This window comes from Phaseolus vulgaris, chromosome 6, assembly GCF_051622355.1.
Source record: "Phaseolus vulgaris cultivar YP4 chromosome 6, ASM5162235v1, whole genome shotgun sequence".
Taxonomy (NCBI): domain Eukaryota; kingdom Viridiplantae; phylum Streptophyta; class Magnoliopsida; order Fabales; family Fabaceae; genus Phaseolus; species Phaseolus vulgaris.
The window spans coordinates 33,103,446-33,125,860 of record NC_143503.1 but is presented as its reverse complement, the minus strand read 5'-3'; the positions used below and the strand labels follow the sequence as shown (position 1 = coordinate 33,125,860).

Here is a 22,415-nt window from a genome sequence, read left to right as displayed (position 1 = left end):
TGTCATGAACATTTTTCTTTAATGAATTAGGAGTTCGCTTTTACAATTAATTACCAAACAGGACATTTGGAGAATGTCTCCTACAAACAATCAAACAAGCGCATCTTCTCTAAAGCCTCATATCAGATTACTCCCTGCAAATAATAGTACATATGAAATGAAACAAGAAACAAAAAATTTGCATTTCAAACCTGTACTAACTAAAAAGCAAACACGTTATCTTCAGTATGGGCAATCTCCTCTGGTTTCAAACTTCCGAGACATGATAGATAACAGCACCCAGCGTCATCGTCAACTCATTTGATCCAACAGTCGTTTTAGCTTTGCATGCATATTTACAATTGAAAAGGTAAGAGAAGGTAGTTATAGAATACAAGAGGACCACAAAGTAACAACAATTTGTGGAAAAAGTTAGTGCCAGGAACAAAGCACGAAAATTAAAATGCTGAATGCAAGAAGACATGATACTCAAAGCTGCTAGATTTACCAATTTTCGTATGCAAAACTACTTTATATATTAGAGTAGCATGCATATATGTTAGAGAACAATGTCTTGTTCGGAACATGAAGTACCACCTCTCCAGTCATACACTCACTGCAACAGTTTTGTATAATTTTACCAGGATGTATGAACAATGACAAGTGAAATGCCCAAATTCCACGACTTAGCTATATAATGTTCAAATACTCATTCAAATTCTTAAGCATACTGAAGAAAAAATGACAAATCGAAACCATTATAATAATGCCAGTTGAAAACCATTTTGGTATGAAATTACTCCCTTTTGCATGACTGATAAGATTGTATATAATCAGCAAAAAGACTTAAATAGCCAACCCCTACTTGACCATTTGCTGGTGAGTATATATACTCTCTTTCCAAATGACAGAATTGATAATTCATAGATTAAATCCATTTTCCAGTCAGCAGCATCCCTATTTCATAGTCCACTGATAGTTTGGCAGACATTAGTAATCAATAATAATAAAATATTATCACCTGCATTTTGATTTCACATTTATTCCCTTTTTGTACAGTTGCAGAGACACGGAAAAAAAATCCATCAGAGCTGAATCTGGGCTGGGTTGCAGGCTTGTGGCTGTGGTCAGCAACTATGAGTGACCTCAAATGCAGTTACCTAAGCCCATTGTTCAGCTATCCATTGAGCAATGCTCGAAATAGGTTGATCCTTATGCTGAATATAGAGATATTACACACATCTGGACAATTTATAATGACCAAAACTATTAGAAAAACAGGGAACGGAAAGATAGATGCAATTTGAGAAAAATAGGAACCTTGTACATTGAAATCATCATAAAAAAAATGTTTAGATCATTCCTCTTCTTTTTAAGTGACTGCCACCTTTTGGCATTAACAAATTATCCGCATGGGTCCATACCAAAATATACTTCACATCGGCACAATTTTCTTCAATATTGACCAATCCAAATCAGTATCAATTGCATGCTCTAAAGCTTTGCAGTAATGATTGTCAGAAAAATGAGGGCTTTCTTTGGATGAAGAATCTGAAGCTGAATCCATGGTAAAGTAATCCTCACTCACAGCGCACTTATGATATTGAAGGAGAACATGCACATGACCTTGAACTGAGCATATAACTGATTGGCAATGAAAAAAAATATATATAATTGCAATTGCTAAACCAACACCTTGTAACACACTATACTTCTGTAATTGTAGATGAATAAAGTTGTCCAATTGAATGGAACACTAGAACAGGTTATGTAGCCTTTATGGAGTCTCCTAGACCAACATTATTAAGAGCATGTTGAATGTTCTGTAATGCAGGAGGGTGACATTTTAAGAATGAATTGTTGAAGGATTTAAAAAATGGCTCACTTCCAACTGGTACATACCCAATGTTAAGTCCACCATTGAAGTTGTAGAAAGTGAAATTCTTCCTTCTTGCAATGGCCGAACACAGTCATTAATTTCAGCAAGCTGCTCATTGAGAATGGTAACCCTGGCCTCAATTTCAGATCCAATAAGTTATCTCAAGCTAGACTTGTAGCATCAAATACTGTTTTTTTTTCGTAAAAACAACCTTTTTTCATTAATTTGCTTTTTCAAAAAGAACTTGTGATCTTCTGAATAATGTCTAACTCGGTTTTTGGAGAACCTGTATTGAGCTAGATGTTTTCAAATGATGAGAACATGGAAGCCAGTTCCCAATATAATTTGAAATCTAAGAAATATGGAAACTAACCAAAAACAACTATTTTTGAGCATTCCCATAATGAGGCTGAATGTAGCCATCTGCTAATCCACAACATCTTCATGAAGAGATCTTATTTCCAGCCTAGCATCTCCTATATTTTCCCTCAATAATTCCAGAATGGTTGTGATATGTTCACTTTGTGGATGAGCCTGATCCCCAGCAACAAATGCATTTAATTGATCATTAACATTAATCCAAGACCATCCTCGTTCCTTTATTACTCCCTTTGACTTCATTAACTTTCTTATATCTGCAACTTCCTTCCATCTCCCCTTGGCAGCATATATGTTAGCCAGAGTAATATGAGTTCCAGCTGAATTTGGATCCAACTGAAGCAACTGTTCAGCTGTCCATCTTCCACGATCAACATCTCCATGCTCTTTACATGCTCTGAGTAAGGTAGACCACACAACATCATCAATACCGAATGGCATAGTTCGTATCATGTGCTCAGCTTCACTCAATTGTCCTGCTCTGCAGAGAAGATCAATGATGCAACCATAGTGTTCTTTTGAAGGACTAATCTGGTACTCATTAGTCATTTTCAAAAAATAGAAGACACCAAGATCAACCATTCCAGCATGGCTACATGCTGTCAGAACGCCAATAAATGTCACATAGTCTGGCATTAAACCAACACTGGAAATCTTCTCAAACAAGTCAATGGCCTCTAGGCTATAACCATGTTCAGCATATCCATTAATCATGGCTGTCCATGATATAATGTCATTCATTTGCAAACCGTCAAAGACTTTTGACGCTTCTTGTACACTTCCACATTTTGAATACATACTAATAAGAGCACTATGAACCATTGCTTCATGATCTACGCCACTGCACAGTAGATGTGCATGCACCTGTTTCCCTTGCTCAAGAAGTGCCATGCTTCCACAAACACTCAGTATGCTAGCAATAGCGAATTCATTTGGTTTTGGCCCTTCCCTTCTCATCCATGATAGATAGTCAAAAGCTTCTTTTGCATAACCTCCTTGAGAATAAACCGCAATTATAGTGCTCCAAGATATAATATCTTTTCTAGTTATACCACGAAACACTAATGAAGCTGAAGTCAACAGACCACATTTTGAATAAAGAGTGATGATGGAATTTGCCACTGACAAAGCATCAACCAAACCAAGACGGAATACATGGCCATGTATTTGTTCCCCCCATTTAGCAATAGCAAGATTTGCACATGCAGAAATTATGGCTGCAAAAGTGAATTTATTAGGAGGGACATCTGATTTTCTCATTCTTTTAAATACTTTCACTGCATGTTCCTCTTCACCCATCTGTACATAAGTTGTAATAAGATTTGTCCATGAAACTACATCTGGCATCCTCATTTTTTCAAACAATCGCACGACATAATCTGGTTTTCCACATTTATTATACATGGTTGCCAGAGTATTAATCACAAATGAGCTCTCATCAAATCCTTGTTTTATTGTCTGTGTGTGTATAGCTTTCCCATGATGTAACAAACTCGAATCAGCAGAAGCTTTTAGAGCAATGGAAAATGTATGTGAATCATAGCCCACTTTTGATCTCCACATTTCAGAAAAGTACAACAGTCCCTCCATATTGTAACCAGCATGTACAAGCCCCGAAATAATGGCAGTCCATGATACTACATTTTTAAACATCATTTTTTCAAAGACTCTGCAACCTTGTTCTATTTTGCCTACTTTCATGTACATATCTATCAAGGCACTGCTGACAAACACTGAGTTTATCAAACCAGATTTCACTGAAAATCCATGTAGTAATTCTCCAAGGCAAATGTTGACACCAAGTGCACATGCCTTGAGTGCAACACTAATCATGAATTGGTCTCTTTGAAGTCCAGGCTGGACCCACATATTTGAGAAAAGGAACAATGCTTCATATGAATCTGAGGCATTGACATAACCGGATACTAATGTAGTCCACGAAATCTCATCTCTGTGATCCATTTTCTCAAACATATCCCTAGCTTTACAAAGTTGTCCCTGTTTCACTAATTGCTTCAGTTCAGAGTTAACTTCAAGCATATGATAAACAGGATAGACAGTTGGAGCAAGTTGTTCTCGTTTTGCTTGCTGGATCAATTCAGTGGCAGTTCCTGAAAATAAAATTGTTAGAAATACGATTTAAAATCATTCATGTCTCCTTATTAAACAGCTTAATCTTTTGGGGTTAATGGCCTAGTGTGATCCTTATCACAAAAGTTGAATTTCAGAAGAAGGAAAGTGGGTCTGTGCATTGTCCACAATTCAAGCTCAAAGGGCCCTTGCCTAAGAGGTCATACTAGAAATATAACAAAATCATTCATGTGCCTTCATTTAATGGCTTAAGCTCTTGGAATAGCCTTTTTGTTTTCTATTGAAACAGGTTGTTCAAGAAGAAACAAAAACTTAAACAAGCTTGAAACTGGATAAAAAAACACAAATACTTTTGAACTACTATTAATTCACCATTGATGTGAGCAGTCTAGATTGAGAATCTTAAGTCAGGTCACTATTATTTCATTATTATTATTACACACAAAAAATGGCATAATCAGAAACATCAAACAAGAAACCTTCATTCAAAACCACAAATGCTGTTGAACTTGATCAATGCAAATAATCATGCTGAAAACAACAAGCTCATCTAAATGCTCCATCTCAAGACTAACTGTTATATAAGCAGAAAAACCCTATAGTGTTTTCCAATAAGGGGAAGATCAGAATGATCGAAGAAGCTTTCTTCTTTTCACATTTTCCGATTAACTTTGCGGAATTACATATGCATTCATATCACGAACAAACCTGAGATGTAAGTGCTATTGGAGAAATAAAAACTCCGATTACGAGTCATCAGTGCAGTCAACAGAGGGCGAACAGGGTAATGAAAATTCATCAATCCAGAACGGGGGTTCGTAGGCCGGCGACGAAACCGTGTGAAACCCCGAGCGGTACACAACAGATTCTTCCCTATGCAGACCTCTGCTTCGATTCTATCCTGGCAGCAGAAATACAGAAAAGCTTGCATGAAGATGGAAATGAAGGAGAAAATGAAGCAGAAAAGCTTGATTTTACATATTGCATGAATTAGATGACACTGGAGTTGAATCCTGGAAATATACATATAGGCATGTAAACACACTCAGTTCCTGTACCAGTATATAATTGTCTCATTTTGTGGGTTAGGTCCATAAACCTTGATAACAGTGGGTTTCAGGTGATTCTCCCCAGAATCTTCTGGTTTCCTATAGTCTATATTATCAACAAAAGATAACAAGTTTAAACCAAATCTCAACAACTGCATCTGTAGAAGTTTATGATGCTACTACACTCCAAACAAGTCTCGTAAAAACAATACCCTTTGGCACAGATGTCTGGTCAGGACTGTCCACAAAGCTCCGCGTCAAAGGGCCAGGATTCATGATTGATATTGTTCGAATTTCATGACGAATAGCATCTAGTTGAGTCATTGTGTCGTGCAATTCCTTATGAACCTAAGACGAAATAGACCAATACAATAAAAATTAGTTTTTCATCAGAACCAAGTCTTAGCAAAGGAAGAAGATTCCTCAATGAAGCATAGATATTTCGCTAACTTTTATGTTCATATTTGACATTTTTGTCCAAGAAATTCAAAGTAAACCACATCTTGTTAAGATTATACAATGCCAAATTGTCTTTTCTTCAATTAAACATAAGACATTTACAATCAATATTATGACTTGGTCTGTGTTTGGTTTTCTGTAGAGAAAGTGCTTAATGCGTATTTACCTGAAAGCAACTAGTTATTGCCTTCATGCAACAAAAACACACACAATCTATAAAAACCCAATGAAACTAACTCCTGTGGGTTTTATAATAGTTTTTGTAACTTGGAAAATGGGAATACCTGGCGAGCTTGGGATTGCTGCATAACATTTTCAAACTGACCACGAGCCAATTGTACATATCCAATAGCTCTACCAGCAAGTCGACCTGCTGTTCTGGATATGATTGGTAAATCCTTTGGACCTACCTATCACACATAAGAATTAACATTTCTACTATAAATAATATAAATTTTGCATATGATAAACAGATGTAAGAATAACATGACCCAACCTATCAGAGCAGCAGTGGCTCCAAGCAACAAAAATATTTCTCCATATGAAAAGCCCAACATTGTTCACTGTCTTCTTGAAGAAAAACTGAATTCATTCGAAACCTTAGAGAGTTCAAACAAAGGGCAAAATGGAAATTATAGACTAAGCTTTCTAATCTTGAATCAAAGTTTTTCCACCTTGGTTTAGTTCACCCTTCTGTATTTGAGGTACTCTTTTGGAATTAACTCACATGAGGTCTACTTGTAGATCAGGACAGTTACAATTGTGTTCTAAAAAATAAATGCTGACGACTGTTTATTCATGATTGTTCAGTATTTATGGTTGCATATATTTCCTCTGTTGTCCAGTTGTCCCTTAATTATTTTCATTCATATTGAATCTCACTACTTTTAAAAATGCCTTGTGGTTTATTTTTTAAGACCTTGATGCTATCGAATATTTAACTTAAACTGTATGTCCTTTGTTTGCATGATATAAATATGTATGCTCACTGATGTAAATATGTTCAGTGCGCTGAACATTCACATTTCTTCCTTTGGATGAGAATTCTAATCAAAATACTCATTCAAACCATTTAATTGAATTTTTTTTCTGAGATTCTGTATCCATTGGTTTGGATACTGTCATGACTCATTAGTATGTATAAGTCATATTTGACATGAAATTGTTTTTGGAGCTTTGAACAGCATAGTTAGTTCTTCAATTTAAATGAGCTTTGTACGTATGAAAGTAAACTTAAGACATAAATAGCTATTCAGCAGGGGATATATGCGGGGTATTGCTCGTTGTATAGCAATGCTAAAAGCACTTCAAGAGTTGTCAAACTCGCGAGTCAACTCGTTGACTCGTCCTAGTTTACGTTTCCACATACACTTACCGAATTCACTGAGTTAACTCGGTTTTTTAGTAAACTCGGCAGACTCGGAGTGAACTCGGTTAACTCGTTCAGTTGGGTTTTCCTTTTAACCCAAAACGGTGTCGTTCTGAATGGGAAAAATTAAATGGAATAAACTCACTTTAGGGTTTCGCGTTGCTTTTTGGTTTCAGTCACATTCGTTGCGTCTTCTCTGGTGCGGAGGTGGTGCGTCTTCTCTGAACGAGTGCGGCGGTGGTGGCGATCAAGCGGAGCAGGTCGCGCGGTGGTGGCGATTGGGCAGAGGACGTCGCGCTGTGGTGGTGGTTCGTGCGTTCGTGCAGTGGTCGCGGATTGCAGGTCGACGGTTGTCTCGGTGGTGCCGTTGGGTGTTGTGGAATTAGGGTTGCATTGTGATTTAGGTTATTAGGGTTTTTTTTTTATTATTGGACTGCATAATAGAAGATGAGCTCCAAATTTGATTTGTTTTAATTAATTGAGGTGCAGTTTTTTTTTTTAAATGCTTTCTGTTTTTTATAATTGAGAAAACTTTGTTTTGCCATATTGAATTTGGAGCAGTGTATTTTTAAGGAATGTCTTGGAGTATTTTTAAGGAATTTCTCGGAGTAAATCAAATTCAACTGAAATCAATTTAAATATATTATACTTTTAATAGAAGTAAAAATCTAGAAAGTAGATCAGATATTAAATGAAAGTATGTGATAAATATTAATGGACATAATTAGAGAACTCGACATAAAAAAATTTATATTTATCTATTTTTAATTATTCAATTTTTATTACAATCTAACTTTTTATAATATTTGTATGAATTTATTTATTTGAGATATTTTAAAATTATATATTTGTAATTGACTTTTTTTTTAATTACTTTGAGAATAATTATATTATTTTAAAAAAATGATGTAATTTTTTAAGAGTTTACCAGTCGAGTTTAAAAACTCCTACAAATTTAGATAGACTCTTAGTTTGACAACCTTAAATAAGAAAAGTGTTATTATTTTTCTTTGAAAAGGTAGATAAACTAATATTTAATATATTCTTTTTACACAGTAATTGGAATAATGGAATGGAATTCCACTTATCTAATAAAAAAGTTATATAAATATTATAAACTAAAGTAAGAAACATATATTATTGTTATTATAGTTAATCATGATATTTTAGATATTATTAATTTGGAGTTTCATTATTATGATTTTTTCTTTAAAAGATCTATAATTTGATTGGAAATAAAAGAATATATAAATTATTTTTAGCCTCGATTCATCGGTGTCTAGTTTACGATGTATTTAGAAGTCTCCGTTCAAACGAGTATTTTACAGAGAACCGACAAAAAATTCCTTTAATAACTTGCCGTTTTGATACGTGAGACTATATTAAACGCGCCTGAAACATAATTAACTTTGTTGGATGATTGAAAGAGCAGAAAATTTGATGTGTGGGAGGAAGAAGTTAATGTTTGAACTCTTCTGAATTGGAACTTTTGGTGGAAAATAGAGATGATGAATTAACAGTGGAGGTGTGGTAGTTAATTCTCATCTATATATAAACAGGGCCTCAAATCTCACTATCACACATAAAAAGGTTGGGCCTTTCTTAGGTTTTGGTCCAGCGTTAAAATGAGCTTATGTCTCCCAATGCTGCTTCTTGAAAATATTTGGATATTACTACTAGCACTCACCATATTGCTATTCAAATTTCTACCCCTTCTAGAAATTTGTTCTTTTGACAAAATTATCCTTAGCATTTCACATTGGAAACAAGTTATCATTTGTATATCTTAATAAGATTTTTTCATGATATACAAGAAAAAAAACATGTTCCCAATGCGTATCTAAATATCTATCAAAGACATATAAAATTTAAATACTATTTCATATTGTTATAAAATAATTATGTTTTCAATGTTATTTGTATGAAAATGATTGGAAGATTTAAAATTATTTTTTCAATTTAATTATAGCGAATATTTTATTAATTTTTACAATTAAGTAAAACGAGGATAACAGTATAAATTGTATGAAAAGTTGTAACAATAAAAAAAAAGAAAAATTAAATGTTTAATCTGCAGGAGGTCAAAGTTAGTGACGCATATGGAGCCGTCTTTCGTAATATTTTACTTGAAAATCGTTGACCCTAATTTTTGTTAATATTGTCTTTTTTGTTAATTCAAACTAATTCTTTAAGACTCAATAGCATATGGAAACAAAACGCGATTTATTTTATATATTATTTGATCTGGATTGAATATAACATTCCTATCAACCATATAATAAGGTTATAAATAGTATGTTATTTACAATTACTTAATGTGTTTTAATTAGACTAAAATATAATATTTTAGGGACTTTGGAGTTAGAGTTTTGAATTTCAGACCAACTAAAATCAAACTATAAATTTTATAACAATAAAATTAAAATTGTTTTAGATCAAAAATACACCACTTGACATTCTCGCGTGAGTCAAAATATTTACATGAACTACGACAACCTAAAACTTCATTAACCATGTTACCACTATGTTAATTTAATTATTCATAACAACAAGAATAATGTATTCCTTCATTTAATTATTTTAAAGATATATATAGAGTTAAATGGTTTAAGCATTGGATTATACTTAATGACGTTAGATATAGATAGTTTATAGAAATTTTTTTAATAAGTGAATATGACTTATATCACGACAAACAATTATATAGCTCATTAATAAATTTTATGATAGATATTAGTTTGTGGATCCTAGTATTTACTCGTTGAATCATTGAATCTCTTTTTCTGGTTGTTTTCATTTTTTTTTTCTTTTGATCGTTCGTCGTTTAAGTAAGTGTTCGATATTCGGATACAATAAATATTGTAATAATAACATACAATTATCTTGATTGCAACACCTAATTATAATATCTAATGAAATCTTTTACTATTAGGCATTGATTAAGATGCGTCGTCATTAGAACTCACAATACCTAATTTATACACACGATTTAATTACTGTTAATACATATTTTAATAAATACATATAAGTTATATGTCAAATACATATAAGTTATATGTCATTTGGTCGGTACCGAATACCAACACACATAAATCGTTTGGTCCGATAAAAAAATAAACTAAATATATAAAAATAATAATGATTAATATATTTGAACATATATTAATTTAGACGTAAGAATTGTGTTTCTATTTTAAGATTAAACCCCAAAATTTAGCATATAATTCCAATTTAGTCCATAGAAATTAATATTTTGATCAAAATCAGAAAAGGAAATGAACTCGCATTAGCCAAAATATATGCATGAGTGTCTGTTACACGTTTTATTAAGCTTATCTTTTAAAATTTATTAAACTTAGTTTATATATTTTATCGTATTCTTTAATATATATTGACATTGTTTAAAAAATAAATAAAAGAGAAAACTAATTATTAAAAATGATATAAAAATAAATAAAAAGTGGTTACAGATATACATTCTTTCTAAAAAATAGTGCAACTAATATTAATTTTATATATTTTTGTATACTTGTGATGATTGGTGATATAGATGCAATCTTGTTGATTTAATATTCGAAAATGAAAGCCCAAAATTGACTTTAAAACAGTAGCAGGAAAACATGTCGGCATGATCTTGGGCTTCGTTAAGGCACTGTTTGGTCTAAATATTCACTCTTTCTTCTCCATTTTCCTCTTTGGCTGCTCACAGCTTCTCAGTTCAATTTAGCTAAATTTCTTTTTTATCATTTTGGCTTTTTGCTCTTTATTTTATTTCTATCATTTTTGTCTTTTATTATGCAACTATTAAGTTATGGTCAGCCTTTACAATAATATATTATACATAATACAACATATAAACAAAAAAAAAAAATCACATATTAAACAAGCACATTTTTTTAAAAATGTTTTCATCTTAGGTATCATTATGTAACGTGGCATCTTAGCTAGTTAAACTGACACTTCAGATAACAATAATCATCTATCATCACATGAAAAAAAAACATTATTAAAAAAAATACAAATGATTAAGTCAAAACTCATATATTAAAAAAACGATACTCAACATAATTTACATATTACTATTATAATAATAATAATTATTATTATTATTATTATTATTATTATTTAAAGTCTAGTGTACTTAACCTACCCCTAATAGATGAAATAAATATTTATTTTATGTAGAGATGATAATGGGATGTGTATTTGCTTATAACCAAATTATCCTACCTATATTTTAAGAAAAATAAAGACATTTAAGAATAATTAGTAGGAGGTGATTTGGTATAAAAGTTTTTTAATAAAAAAATAAAGTCTTATAAAAAATTATGTATTGAATATTAATTGTTCCACTGTTACTGAAAATTCAATTATATTATATACATTTTACCAAAAGAAATATAGATCACATTATAAAATATTAACTTTCTTCGAAATCTATAAAGAAATATATTAAAATTGGAAATTTACTATATCAAGGCATTAAATCTAGGTGTGCAAATCAATATAATGAATGAGAAAGAAGAATTAGAAAAATATCATTTGAATATAAATGATTCTTAAACAAGAAAACTTCTCCTTACGAGCTTTAAATATATTTTTTTTAACGATTTAGCTTATTGATGAAATGTAAAAGGTGTTTTTGAAAGAGAGAAATTTGAATAAATATTAAAAAAATTTAAAAATGTGCATCATGTAAAAATTAATTTTTTATTTTTAAAAAATTCTTATATATATTCTTTAAAAAAATAGAGTAAATAGAATATTAAAAAACATGATCTTAACAAAACCACTAAATATAAGTAATAAGGATAAAATAACTATTTAACTAAAGATGCAGTAAACGGTATTCATATAGTAATCATATATAAGTGTACAAAAGACTAATATATATATATATATATATATATAATTGTCTGCTTTAAGAAAATAATATTAAGTTAAGAAAATAAATTAGAAACTCTTAAAGGTAAACTATTTAGAATACTTATCGAATACTTTTGTATAAATAAAATCACTTACAAATTAATAAAATAAACTAGTCATTAATTTATTGATCTTATCCAACACACTTTACATCAAATTAAAGAAACTTAATTAATAAATAAATTGGACCATAAAAAAATATTTTTAATTATATTATTTTTTATTTATTTAATTCGATTAGCTCATCATCTACAGTAATCACACATTAAGAACCAAAGGTTAATTATTTTTAAAAAAGTAAAACAATCACTTTGAAATTTGAGGAATAAAAAATACTCACAGTCTAAATTTAGAGATGACAAATATATTTAAAGTTAAAAAGTTTAAAAATTATATATATATATATATATATATATATTTAGGCAAATTATTAAAATGGTGGCATATATATAATTTTGATAGCAAGAGAAGAGGGAAATGAAGCATTCACAGCTAGCTAGGTTAAGTAAACAACTCCGTGATTCACGTGTGGACTCCTAATGCAATACGCGTTAACAAATTTATAAACAAAAAAAATAATGAAAAAAGGATTTAGCATGAAAAGATAACTCAAATAAATTAGGTCACCCACTCACTCACTCATTTTATGGTAACAAAAGCAAAAGGTTTCAATAAAAAAGTAATTCTCAATTCCATTTCTTAATTAATATTGTGACCATAAATTAGCCTTACACCCACATTCATGCTCAGCATCAATTCAGCATTTCAAACCTAGACATGAGGACTGGTCAGCTACTCATTCAGGATTTGAACTAAAAAAAATTAAAAAAATCATACATATAGATAACATTGTTCAAAGAATTTAGTTTTATTTTTCATTTAGAGTATATGATAGAATTATGTCACACTTCTTTTTACTAAATTGTAAAAAATATAATAAAAAAATATAAAAATGTACTGTCGAGATGTTATAGACATCATCGACAATATTGGACATGTAAGATAAATATCACTTAAATAAGTTGTGCACAAAATTTGTAATTGATGTCAAATTAATACAATGATTAACTTGTAATATTCATATTAATATAGGTTAAGAAGATGAGTTACAACACATACTTATAACTAGATTGATCAATTATAAATCAATATACATATTTAATAATATTTATTATTTTCAGACATCGAATTTTAAATATTAATTTGAGTGTCTTAAATATTAACTTGAGTGTCGTAAAGACCTTTCTCTTTATTAATAATACTCATGACCAAACTCTAAATATTAAAACATTTTCAAAAATAAAATATTAAAACACTTAAATTTTATGAGATATGTGACTCATAAAATACTTATTTTATACTATAATTAAAAGATTTATTCTTTTGAAATTAACATTTCTATTTGTGAGTTTTGAGTGTAGGAGGCATTAAATCAGTACATGTCTTAATTTAATAGAAGAAGATATCTCTGAAATTACACATTTGGATTTTGTGAAAATAATTTACTCCTTTAAAAAATACATGTACGAAGAATTTTGATTCATCTATGTCTAACAATGATTATAGTTTTAGCTTTATATCATAAACAGATCATCTATATAACAAAAAAAAAAAACATGTTAATTAGAAAACAAAATCTCAAATTAGACTTTTAGTTTTAATAACAACACAAAATTTTGTGTAGGTAAAATAAATATGAAAACATGATTTTAGTTATTAATGATAATAACCTATGATGAGTTAAAAAAATTGAGATTGAATCGTTTTAGCATATTAAAACACACATATTTTAGTTACATTTTCTTCGTTATTATACATTACATTTATGGAAGTGTGTAAATCAGTGTAATCAAGAGTTATCCTGAATATTCTTCACATTTTCATTATTATAGAAAAAATATTTTGTTTCCAAATGAACCACTACTCAATTATATTCCTTCTATATTTGAAAACAACATATTTAATTTTTTTTATTAAACTCCACATTAATTAAAAATAATGTAAATTCATAACATATGAATAAGTAAAAATCTGATGTTATGAGATTAAATTAAATTTAAAATTAATTTCTTAAAATTATATAAAAAAATTTATTATAATTTTTTTTATCATCGGATACTATAATAATCGCACTTATTATATTTCCATCCCATTATATTTTTACAAGAGAATATTAAAAATTCGCATATCAATTTTAAATTAAAAAACTAACACGACACTCCTATATTACTTTTTAAAATGTCAATTTAAATTTTCAATATTACACATATAATATTTTTATTTGAATATATTATTTCTATGGTTTTTTCAATTTATTTATTTTATTACAAATTATGAAAATACTCATTAGAATAGTACAGTTTTGGTCTAGTGGGTAGATCAACCATTACCTGTTGCCCCCATCCTTTTCTTCTCTCTCCTCACTGGTTGCTTCTTTGAAGAAAATGGAGACCAGTTATTTATTTTATTTTATTTTATTTATCACAGTTAAAAAGTTAAACTAAATAACGTACATAACTTATTTTAATTTAAAACCCAGGAAAAAATTAGGAAAAAGATTATATAGTATTGTAAAAATTAAAAATTGAATAAGAAAAAAGAAAAGAAAAAAATGAAAGGAGTTGAAGAAGTATTAGCAATGGCCATCACACATGGTAAGGGTGGGACCCAGTACCCGACCCGATGATGATTATTTAAAACTAGAAATGTAGATGTACATGTTTGTAATTATTGAGAGTTGCAGGGTGAAAGTGAAACTTCGTAGGAACACGGAAAATCCAATGACAACCTCGTAATAGAGATTGTGTAACGCAATTGTTGAGTTGCAACTGTGTTCCCTAATTAGTAATTACCACCCCAATAATAATTTCCCATTTCCACTTCAAATTTCCAAATTTGAAATTTCCCTTACATTTTTATTTCTTATTATTGTTATATTATATACATAGAAATGTAAATATTTGGCCTTTATTTTATTTTCTGTTTATTTTGATTATTTATTATTTATTATTCTTCCTTTACCTTGTGCTGTGTTTCACCTCACCAGTTTCTTCGATTGGTTGATCTGCTTTCTGGGGCATGTTGGTGTCGATGAGGATCACGTTCTGAGGCATCCACTGTGAGTTGTAGAAGCGGAAAGGGCAGTGCTTGGTGGCGATTTCTGAGATTGGTCTTGTGTGGGTGTGAGTGTGAGTTGGACTGTGTTGTAGGCTTTGGAGGGGTTTGTTGTTATGAAAGGCATTATTCCTTGGTGGGTTTTGTAAGGGGTGGCTTTGATTTGCTTGGATTTGATATGGGTGGGTGTTTTCCTTGTTTTGGATCATCCAACAAGGAGGACAGTGGTGGGGTGAGGGTCAAGGAGGTGCCCAACAAGGATTCTTCTTTTAAGGAAGCTGCTTCTCTTGTTCCTCAGTCTCATCACCCCAGCAGGGCAAACACAGGTTTGGTTCCTAATTTTGCAACTTTCCTTCTCAAACTTCTGTTGCCCTCTTTGTTTGAACCACTGCTTCCCTGGCTTGCCTTCAATTGTCCTCAATTTCCCCTTTTGTGTGCCTTTTCATGGCTTTTCTGGCCATGTTCTTCAATCCAAGTTATTGGTTGCTTTGATCTGGTTCATCCGAGGTTGTGCTTGTATTGTTGCAGCCAGTGAAGTGATTTGATGGCAGTGGATATGTTTTAGCTTCACTCAATTGAATTTTGTTACTACCAAAGGCTCCTAGTTACATCTTTGGGGATCTGCCCTTGCCTTTGGATGTGACTAGTGTATCACATTGTTTCATAACGTTTTCCTTTTGCCCTTTTGACAATTCTGGGATACGAAGCTGATGCCGGGTCCAGTCCAATTGCTGCATTTTCTGTAGATTGTTCAATGTGGTAGTCTGGTAGCTTATCATAGAAATTTAGTCTAGATGATTTGTACAGAATGCCACTGTCTGAAGAAACAATTAGTTCATTCAGAAGATAGGTACTGAAAACTTTACCATTCAGGCCTGGCATTTATGCTGCTGGACGGATGGGATTGTCTGAACTAGTTGAATCACATTCTAACTGATGGCAGGATCCGATGCATGATTTAACAACGGATACCTTTGTCATTGTGCAATTCAAACTTCAACCTGTGAAACTCAAGTTGGGTTTAAGTGTTAGATGTAGTTATAAGTTTAGCAGTATAATGCCGTGATACCTTCAGTACATATTTTAATTCTCTAGTTTATCAGATGTTTTTCTGTTGCTTTTTCTCGATCTTATCTTTGATTATCTATTTAGATAAATCGAAATCATCGCGGAGTGGCACAGATGCTAAGAAGGAAACGTTGGTTCCAAAGGATGGCCCAACGCCCCATATTGCTGCACAAACATTTACATTCCGAGAGCTTGCAGCTGCTACAAAGAACTTTAGGCCGGAATGTTTATTAGGTGAAGGAGGTTTTGGACGCGTTTACAGAGGTCGCCTCGAGAGCACAGGACAAGTAAGTTGTGACATCTGCTATGAAAATTTTAGATTTCACAGATACCGAAGCTTAGCATAATGGCTTTCATGTAGACAGGATTCATCATTTTTCAATTTGCATGTTCAGCTTTCAAAGGTTGCCTGTCCACTGTCGCTTTTCCATTTGATTTTTGCACCGTCACTATAACCCTGTCTCTTTCTGATTTTTGCTGATGATATAATGAAATAATTCTCTTTGCAGGCAGTTGCTGTAAAACAGCTAGATCGAAATGGTCTTCAAGGAAATCGAGAATTTTTGGTGGAAGTTCTCATGCTCAGTCTCTTGCATCATCCGAATCTTGTGAACTTAATTGGTTATTGTGCAGATGGTGACCAGCGGCTGCTTGTTTATGAATTTATGCCATTGGGGTCTTTGGAGGATCATTTACACGGTCAGATTGCATTCTTTTTAACTGTCACCATTGCTTCCTGAATTATTATGCTTTCATATTATAAAACTACTAAATATTATATTTCAAGTTGCTTCAATCCTTTTAATCTCTTAAATGTCAAAAAATGCCATAACTCGTAGGATAAAGTAGAGAAGGGAAGCGTAGGATTCTTTGTTGGATGGGAAATTCTTTCATTCTATGGTTTTAAATTCACTGTTATCAAACAAAAAGAATTATGTCTGCGTGCTTTGACTGTATAGTTTCTAATTAAAATAGGGGGAACTGTATCTGTCATGAAAGCATGGAGAAAACAAATAAGATTGTTATCACATGGTTCAAACTACAAGGGATGAAGTACATGATTCCAGAGGCTTCGAAAAGGAGAGAGAGAATGCATTATATGTTTCAAATCAATTTATCTTAGGAGTTAGGAAAGTTACTGTAGTTTGTGAGTAGAAGGGCTAGACAGTTAGAGGGGATTTGAGAGGTAAATAAATAGGAGGAGGAGGCAAAGAGTAGCCGTTCTATTCTATCCTGTACCATTTGTAGATTGAGCTTTCGCTCATTGTGAAAGGATAAATTGTTCGTGAAGGAAAACCAGTTGAGACATCTCTCTCCTATTTTGTTTTTATTCAATTCAAAAATATTTCTTCTCTTCCCATTTGGCACCTAACAATTTATCTTCTCCTTTAGCCGGTGAAAGTGTGTTATGTCAGGAGATCATATATAATTGAAAAAACATCATATATTCCAATTAGATAATATAATTTCCCTAGGAAGATCATAGATTATCTATAGGTACATTGAACTATGTGGTGGATGCTAATTTTTTTATTTCCTTATACTTATACTGTTTGAAAATTGTGGCTTGTTCACGTGATGTTGCATTGTTCAAATGGATGAGCAGTTGACTGTTATTATTGAGTAGACATCTAGGATTCAAGGACTAACATGAATATTTTTTAGTGCATCACTAGTGTTTATACTTTATGATTTATGTAGCAAAAACTTTAGACTCATGCTTTATGATTTTCGCATGGTCAAGCAAAAATCTCCGACGAATGGCTCTCTTCCTCGAACTAGATTGTTGGTGTAGAATTTTCATACTATAGTGGTGCTAGTTCTAGTAGTCAGAAGCAGAATCTTAAATTCCAATGTACAACTGTTGGAGTAATGAGGCTTTTAGTTGAATTTGGCTTCAATAATGGTATATCATTGAACTTGCTGGGGGCTTGGTCTCTCCAAAACTTGTATGCAAATGTAAATTGGACAATATTTGAATCTAAGTATTTCTGAAAGTATCACCCTATTCTCATCTCTGGAAGATACCTTAACAAGAGGTTAGGAGCACCTCTGTCTCCTATTCCTCTATTATTTTTGCTTCGTTTAAATTGCATGGGCAAAAATTACTCTTTCCCTCTCTATTTTTATATTTTCATAGTTCCTGAATTGAGTTATCTGGGCTATCTAGAGTGTTGCTTGGAACCTCATTCAGTAGGTTATTACACGGACCACTCCCTTTAAATGTTTACTGCTTAAAGCTCCTGAAATTGATTTTAAGAGCATCCACCTAAATATATTCACATACGAAACTTAACCTCTCCTTTACCTCTAAAAATGGCTAAGCATTTTCGGCAGCCAAGGAAAGGTTCATCAAATGTTCATGTATACTCCATAAAAGATTAGAATTAGATGACATCTACACTGGTAGTGCAGGGTACCACATGCAGATTTCTGCAGCTTTATCAGCATCTTCTGTTTTATGCTACTAAATTAAGTACTGTGTAACTAATACAATCTGATATTCAGAGAATGTAAGAAGCTAACGAAACACTTGTAAGTTGTAACTAATTGTGGTACAGTTAGAGTGATTAGGATTCTCTACTACAGAGGCTATTCTACTAGTGTGGATCACACTAATTGATATACACTAATAGTAACAAACTGTTAGGAAGCTGAATCTAACGAATCTTAGGAAAAGGATTCAATATAAAATATATTTTGTGAAAAGTTTAGATTGCCTATCATGGTTTTGGGATCAGTGACACTGATGAAAACTTGGCATTCTAAAGGATGTTCCTCGTTGGCCTAACTGATGACATGAAATGTAATTATGCATTTCCAATTTCAGATCATTCACAAGTACTAAGTAAATACATGATAACTCTACCATGCTCAAAGAGTAATGTGTGCGGACTGAAGGGTTTTATAACACTTTGGAGTAAATAGTTTGATTTTTATTATCAGCATAATCTACAGTGGCAACTTTATCCGTGAAAAATTGACTTGAAGTAATACTGGCATTGAGTAATGGTAAGTTAGCAGGTTTGTATATATGTTGAGAGGGGGAGGGTGCTCATATGAGATCTTCAATGACCTCTCTTCCAAAAACTTCAACATCCATGTAGTGGCACTTCGAGATGAGCAAAGCTTGTAACTAGTGATTTAAGATAAGACCTTTTATGAATATATTTGTCTTCAATGATTTTGTAGATATTAGCTGTTTTATAGTAAAATTTGATTCCAGATCTGAAAGTTTTATGTCGCTTGAGACTTTGCATTTCATCTATTTATTACAATCTTAGAAGTAGCAATTGAGCTTTCTATTTGAATATAAAATAAAACAGTATTTTTTTCCTGTATTGCTTTTTAGGTGTTGTTACTCGTTTGACTTAATTCTTACTGGTTATGTTGCAACTGCTAATACGACAATTTAAATCTGAACTGGCTAGCTGGCTAGGTGCCAATGTGCCATAATCCTCTTAATTTGTTATCAAGACAAGACTGCTGTTCCTGATGAACAGATCACTGATAAGTTCTTCAGAATCCCATTACATTGTTGGTTTGCATCATCAATAGATATTGCTTTAAGTCGTATCTTGTTATTAGACATTAATCCACGTAAATTTTCAGCCTAAACCTATGCAGTGGAGAAATTTCTTACTCTGACTCCCTTTCCAGATCTTCCTCCTGACAAGGAGCCTCTGGATTGGAACACTAGGATGAAAATAGCAGCTGGAGCTGCAAAGGGATTGGAATACTTGCATGACAAGGCAAATCCACCAGTTATATACAGAGACTTAAAATCATCCAACATCCTCCTAGACGAGGGTTACCATCCCAAGTTATCAGATTTTGGGCTGGCAAAACTGGGTCCAGTTGGCGACAAGACCCATGTATCCACACGAGTAATGGGAACATACGGCTATTGTGCCCCAGAATATGCTATGACTGGTCAATTAACTCTGAAATCTGATGTCTACAGTTTTGGAGTTGTCTTCCTTGAACTTATTACTGGGCGCAAGGCTATTGACAATACGCGTGCACATGGAGAGCACAATCTTGTTGCATGGGTAAGTATTCACATCTTATCATCCTTGTGGTTTTAGGCCATAAGAAATGCTAACAACACTCAATCACCCTTCTTTTTAATGCACCTACTGTTGGTAAAAGTTTATTGAAAACTACCACATCATGACTAAATGAGAACACGCACCAATTTTTTTAATTTCCGATAAATTCCAGTGAATAAGTAAGTAGTGTGTTGTTATCATTTCTCCCAAGTCATACATGATGTAATCCTGTTAGTTCACATTTTGATTCATTTCTAAATTAACACGACACATTTACAATCATTTGTCTTCATATTCTTGGGAAATGGAACTTTGTAGGCGCGGCCTCTCTTCAAGGACCGTAGGAAGTTTCCCAAAATGGCCGACCCTCTACTTCAAGGCCGTTACCCGATGCGAGGACTGTATCAAGCACTTGCAGTTGCTGCAATGTGTCTGCAGGAGCAAGCTGCTACAAGGCCTCTCATTGGGGATGTGGTGACTGCTCTCACATATCTGGCTTCGCAGACATATGATCCAAATGCAGCCAATCAATCCAACAGGGTTGGCCCCTCAACCCCTAGGATGAGGGATGACAGAAGGAGCCTGGCAGACGGTGTGGACAGCCCTGATCGGCGCCTTGGCTCCCCTTCCACACACAGAAACTCCCCTGACTTCAGGAAGAGAGACAGCAGGGATCCAAGCAGCGGGACTGAGTTAGGCAGGATGGATACGGGTGGTGGCTCAGGGAGGAAATGGGGATTGGATGATTATGAAAGGCAGGACTCTCAGAGAGACAGCCCTGTAAATTCTGCAAGAGCCAGAGAGACTCCATGGAACCGCGACCTGGACCGAGAGCGTGCAGTGGCCGAAGCAAAAGTCTGGGGCGAGAATGTGAGAGAGAAAAAGAAAGCAAATGCCATGGGTAGCTTTGATGCTACAAATGACTGAGCAGACACCTGAACCCCAACCATCTTGCTGTTCATCATGTATGGTTGAGTCAGAGGATAGACTGTGTTGGTTGTCTTGGATCCAACTTGGACTGTTCTCCCAGGTCATTCTGGTAGTTTGTTAGTCATTATCATGTGAAGGAAAACAGTACACAGTTGAAAAAAAAGAAAAAAAAGGAACAAAAATAGGGGTTGGGGAGAAGTTAGTGTGGATTGGGGTATTTAAATGTAATGATGATGGTGCAGAATGTGAATTCAACAGCCATGTCTTTGTACTAACGATTTCTAGGTTCATGTTGCCTAGGGCAGCAAAGGCGCTTCTAATGTTTGGCCTCTCTTATTTGCTTGTATTGTATGATGGGGGGAGCTTAGTGGATTGCTGTCACATGATGTACTCCTACATTGTCTGTTGTATGTCTGAGTCTATGTTTTCGGCTTATACAAAAAAAAAAAATTATTTTCCACTTCACTCTTTTATTATCTCCATCTCTTGCAAACCTCCAAACTTGTAAACAACCCAATATCAACTAGTTAAACCATTATTTCAGATTTTGCAGGCTGTTTAAAGAACTGTTACTACTTTTTTTTTTCTTAAGGAAAAGCTATACCGGTTTTTAATAGAATTCTAGTGATTAGTAACATACTAGCATGGAATCCCTGCTACTATTGTCAAGATTACGTTGATTTTTTAACATGCTTTAAAATTATGTGTATAATTAAAAGAATGATATTATATATGTTTTATAATAACCTTTTTTGGGCTAAAAGTAATTGTGGCAAATATAACAAAAAATTGAATATTACTAATGCAAACAAATTATCATAATCTTAAAAAGTAAAAAAGACTTGGGTGAAAAACTAATTACAAAGCAAGTGATTTTCATGATAAGTTATGTTTTATGCAGAATATAAATTTCATCTAGACATATTTTTGACCGAAAAATACAATTAAATTCTAATACAATCCAATTCATACCTAACAGTGTGGTTGGGATAACACGTGAAAAAAAATCCCACCCACCTATACTCAAATAAACAAAAAGGGTAAATGTTAAGCAATTGAGAGAATGACAATCTCAATCAAAACAAAATAGATCAAAAGAAAACAAATTGTATCCTTTTAAA

At 32.7% G+C, this 22,415-nt stretch overlaps 2 protein-coding genes across 6 annotated transcripts; one reads left to right on the top strand and one right to left on the bottom strand.

The window, feature by feature from the left end:
• Positions 1-5,724, bottom strand: LOC137832356 (Tetratricopeptide repeat (TPR)-like superfamily protein). Of its 3 annotated transcripts, none has more exons than XR_016521555.1 (4): positions 5,589-5,724; positions 5,036-5,228; positions 1,404-4,347; positions 1-1,221 (listed from the first exon to the last, which is right to left on the bottom strand). XR_016521555.1 is itself a non-coding variant. In XM_090303526.1 (3 exons), exons 2-3 carry the CDS (start codon positions 5,124-5,126, stop codon positions 2,285-2,287), a joined length of 2,154 nt encoding a protein of 717 aa, XP_090159652.1. In that variant the 5' UTR covers positions 5,127-5,228; positions 5,589-5,724; the 3' UTR covers positions 1-2,284. The 3 variants fall into 3 exon arrangements, 1 of the variants encoding a protein (XP_090159652.1); XR_016521556.1 differs by having other exon boundaries at positions 1-1,623; positions 1,882-4,347; XM_090303526.1 differs by having other exon boundaries at positions 1-4,347.
• A 9,129-nt stretch (positions 5,725-14,853) lies between these two features.
• Positions 14,854-21,759, top strand: LOC137832355 (Protein kinase superfamily protein). 3 transcript variants are annotated; one of them, XM_068640480.2, is made up of 6 exons: positions 14,854-14,974; positions 15,177-15,570; positions 16,397-16,599; positions 16,822-17,011; positions 19,973-20,364; positions 20,683-21,759. In XM_068640480.2, exons 2-6 carry the CDS (start codon positions 15,423-15,425, stop codon positions 21,289-21,291), a joined length of 1,542 nt encoding a protein of 513 aa, XP_068496581.1. In that variant the 5' UTR covers positions 14,854-14,974; positions 15,177-15,422; the 3' UTR covers positions 21,292-21,759. The 3 variants fall into 3 exon arrangements, with proteins under 3 accessions (XP_068496581.1, XP_068496580.1, XP_068496579.1); XM_068640479.2 differs by having other exon boundaries at positions 14,866-15,082; XM_068640478.2 differs by lacking the exon at positions 14,854-14,974 and having other exon boundaries at positions 15,116-15,570.
• The last annotated feature ends 656 nt before the right edge of the window (positions 21,760-22,415 follow it).

Bases quoted from the DNA above. Each gene is read 5' to 3' on its own strand.
- LOC137832356 (XM_090303526.1), bottom strand. From the start codon at position 5,126: ATGAATTTTCATTACCCTGTTCGCCCTCTGTTGACTGCACTGATGACT. The intron at 4,348-5,035 runs GTTTGTTCGTGA...TTTTATTTTCAG, and splicing joins CAATAGCACTTACATCTCAG to GAACTGCCACTGAATTGATC.
- LOC137832355 (XM_068640480.2), top strand. From the start codon at position 15,423: ATGGGTGGGTGTTTTCCTTGTTTTGGATCATCCAACAAGGAGGACAGT. The intron at 17,012-19,972 runs GTCAGATTGCAT...CTCCCTTTCCAG, and splicing joins TTTGGAGGATCATTTACACG to ATCTTCCTCCTGACAAGGAG. The intron at 20,365-20,682 runs GTAAGTATTCAC...GGAACTTTGTAG, and splicing joins AGCACAATCTTGTTGCATGG to GCGCGGCCTCTCTTCAAGGA.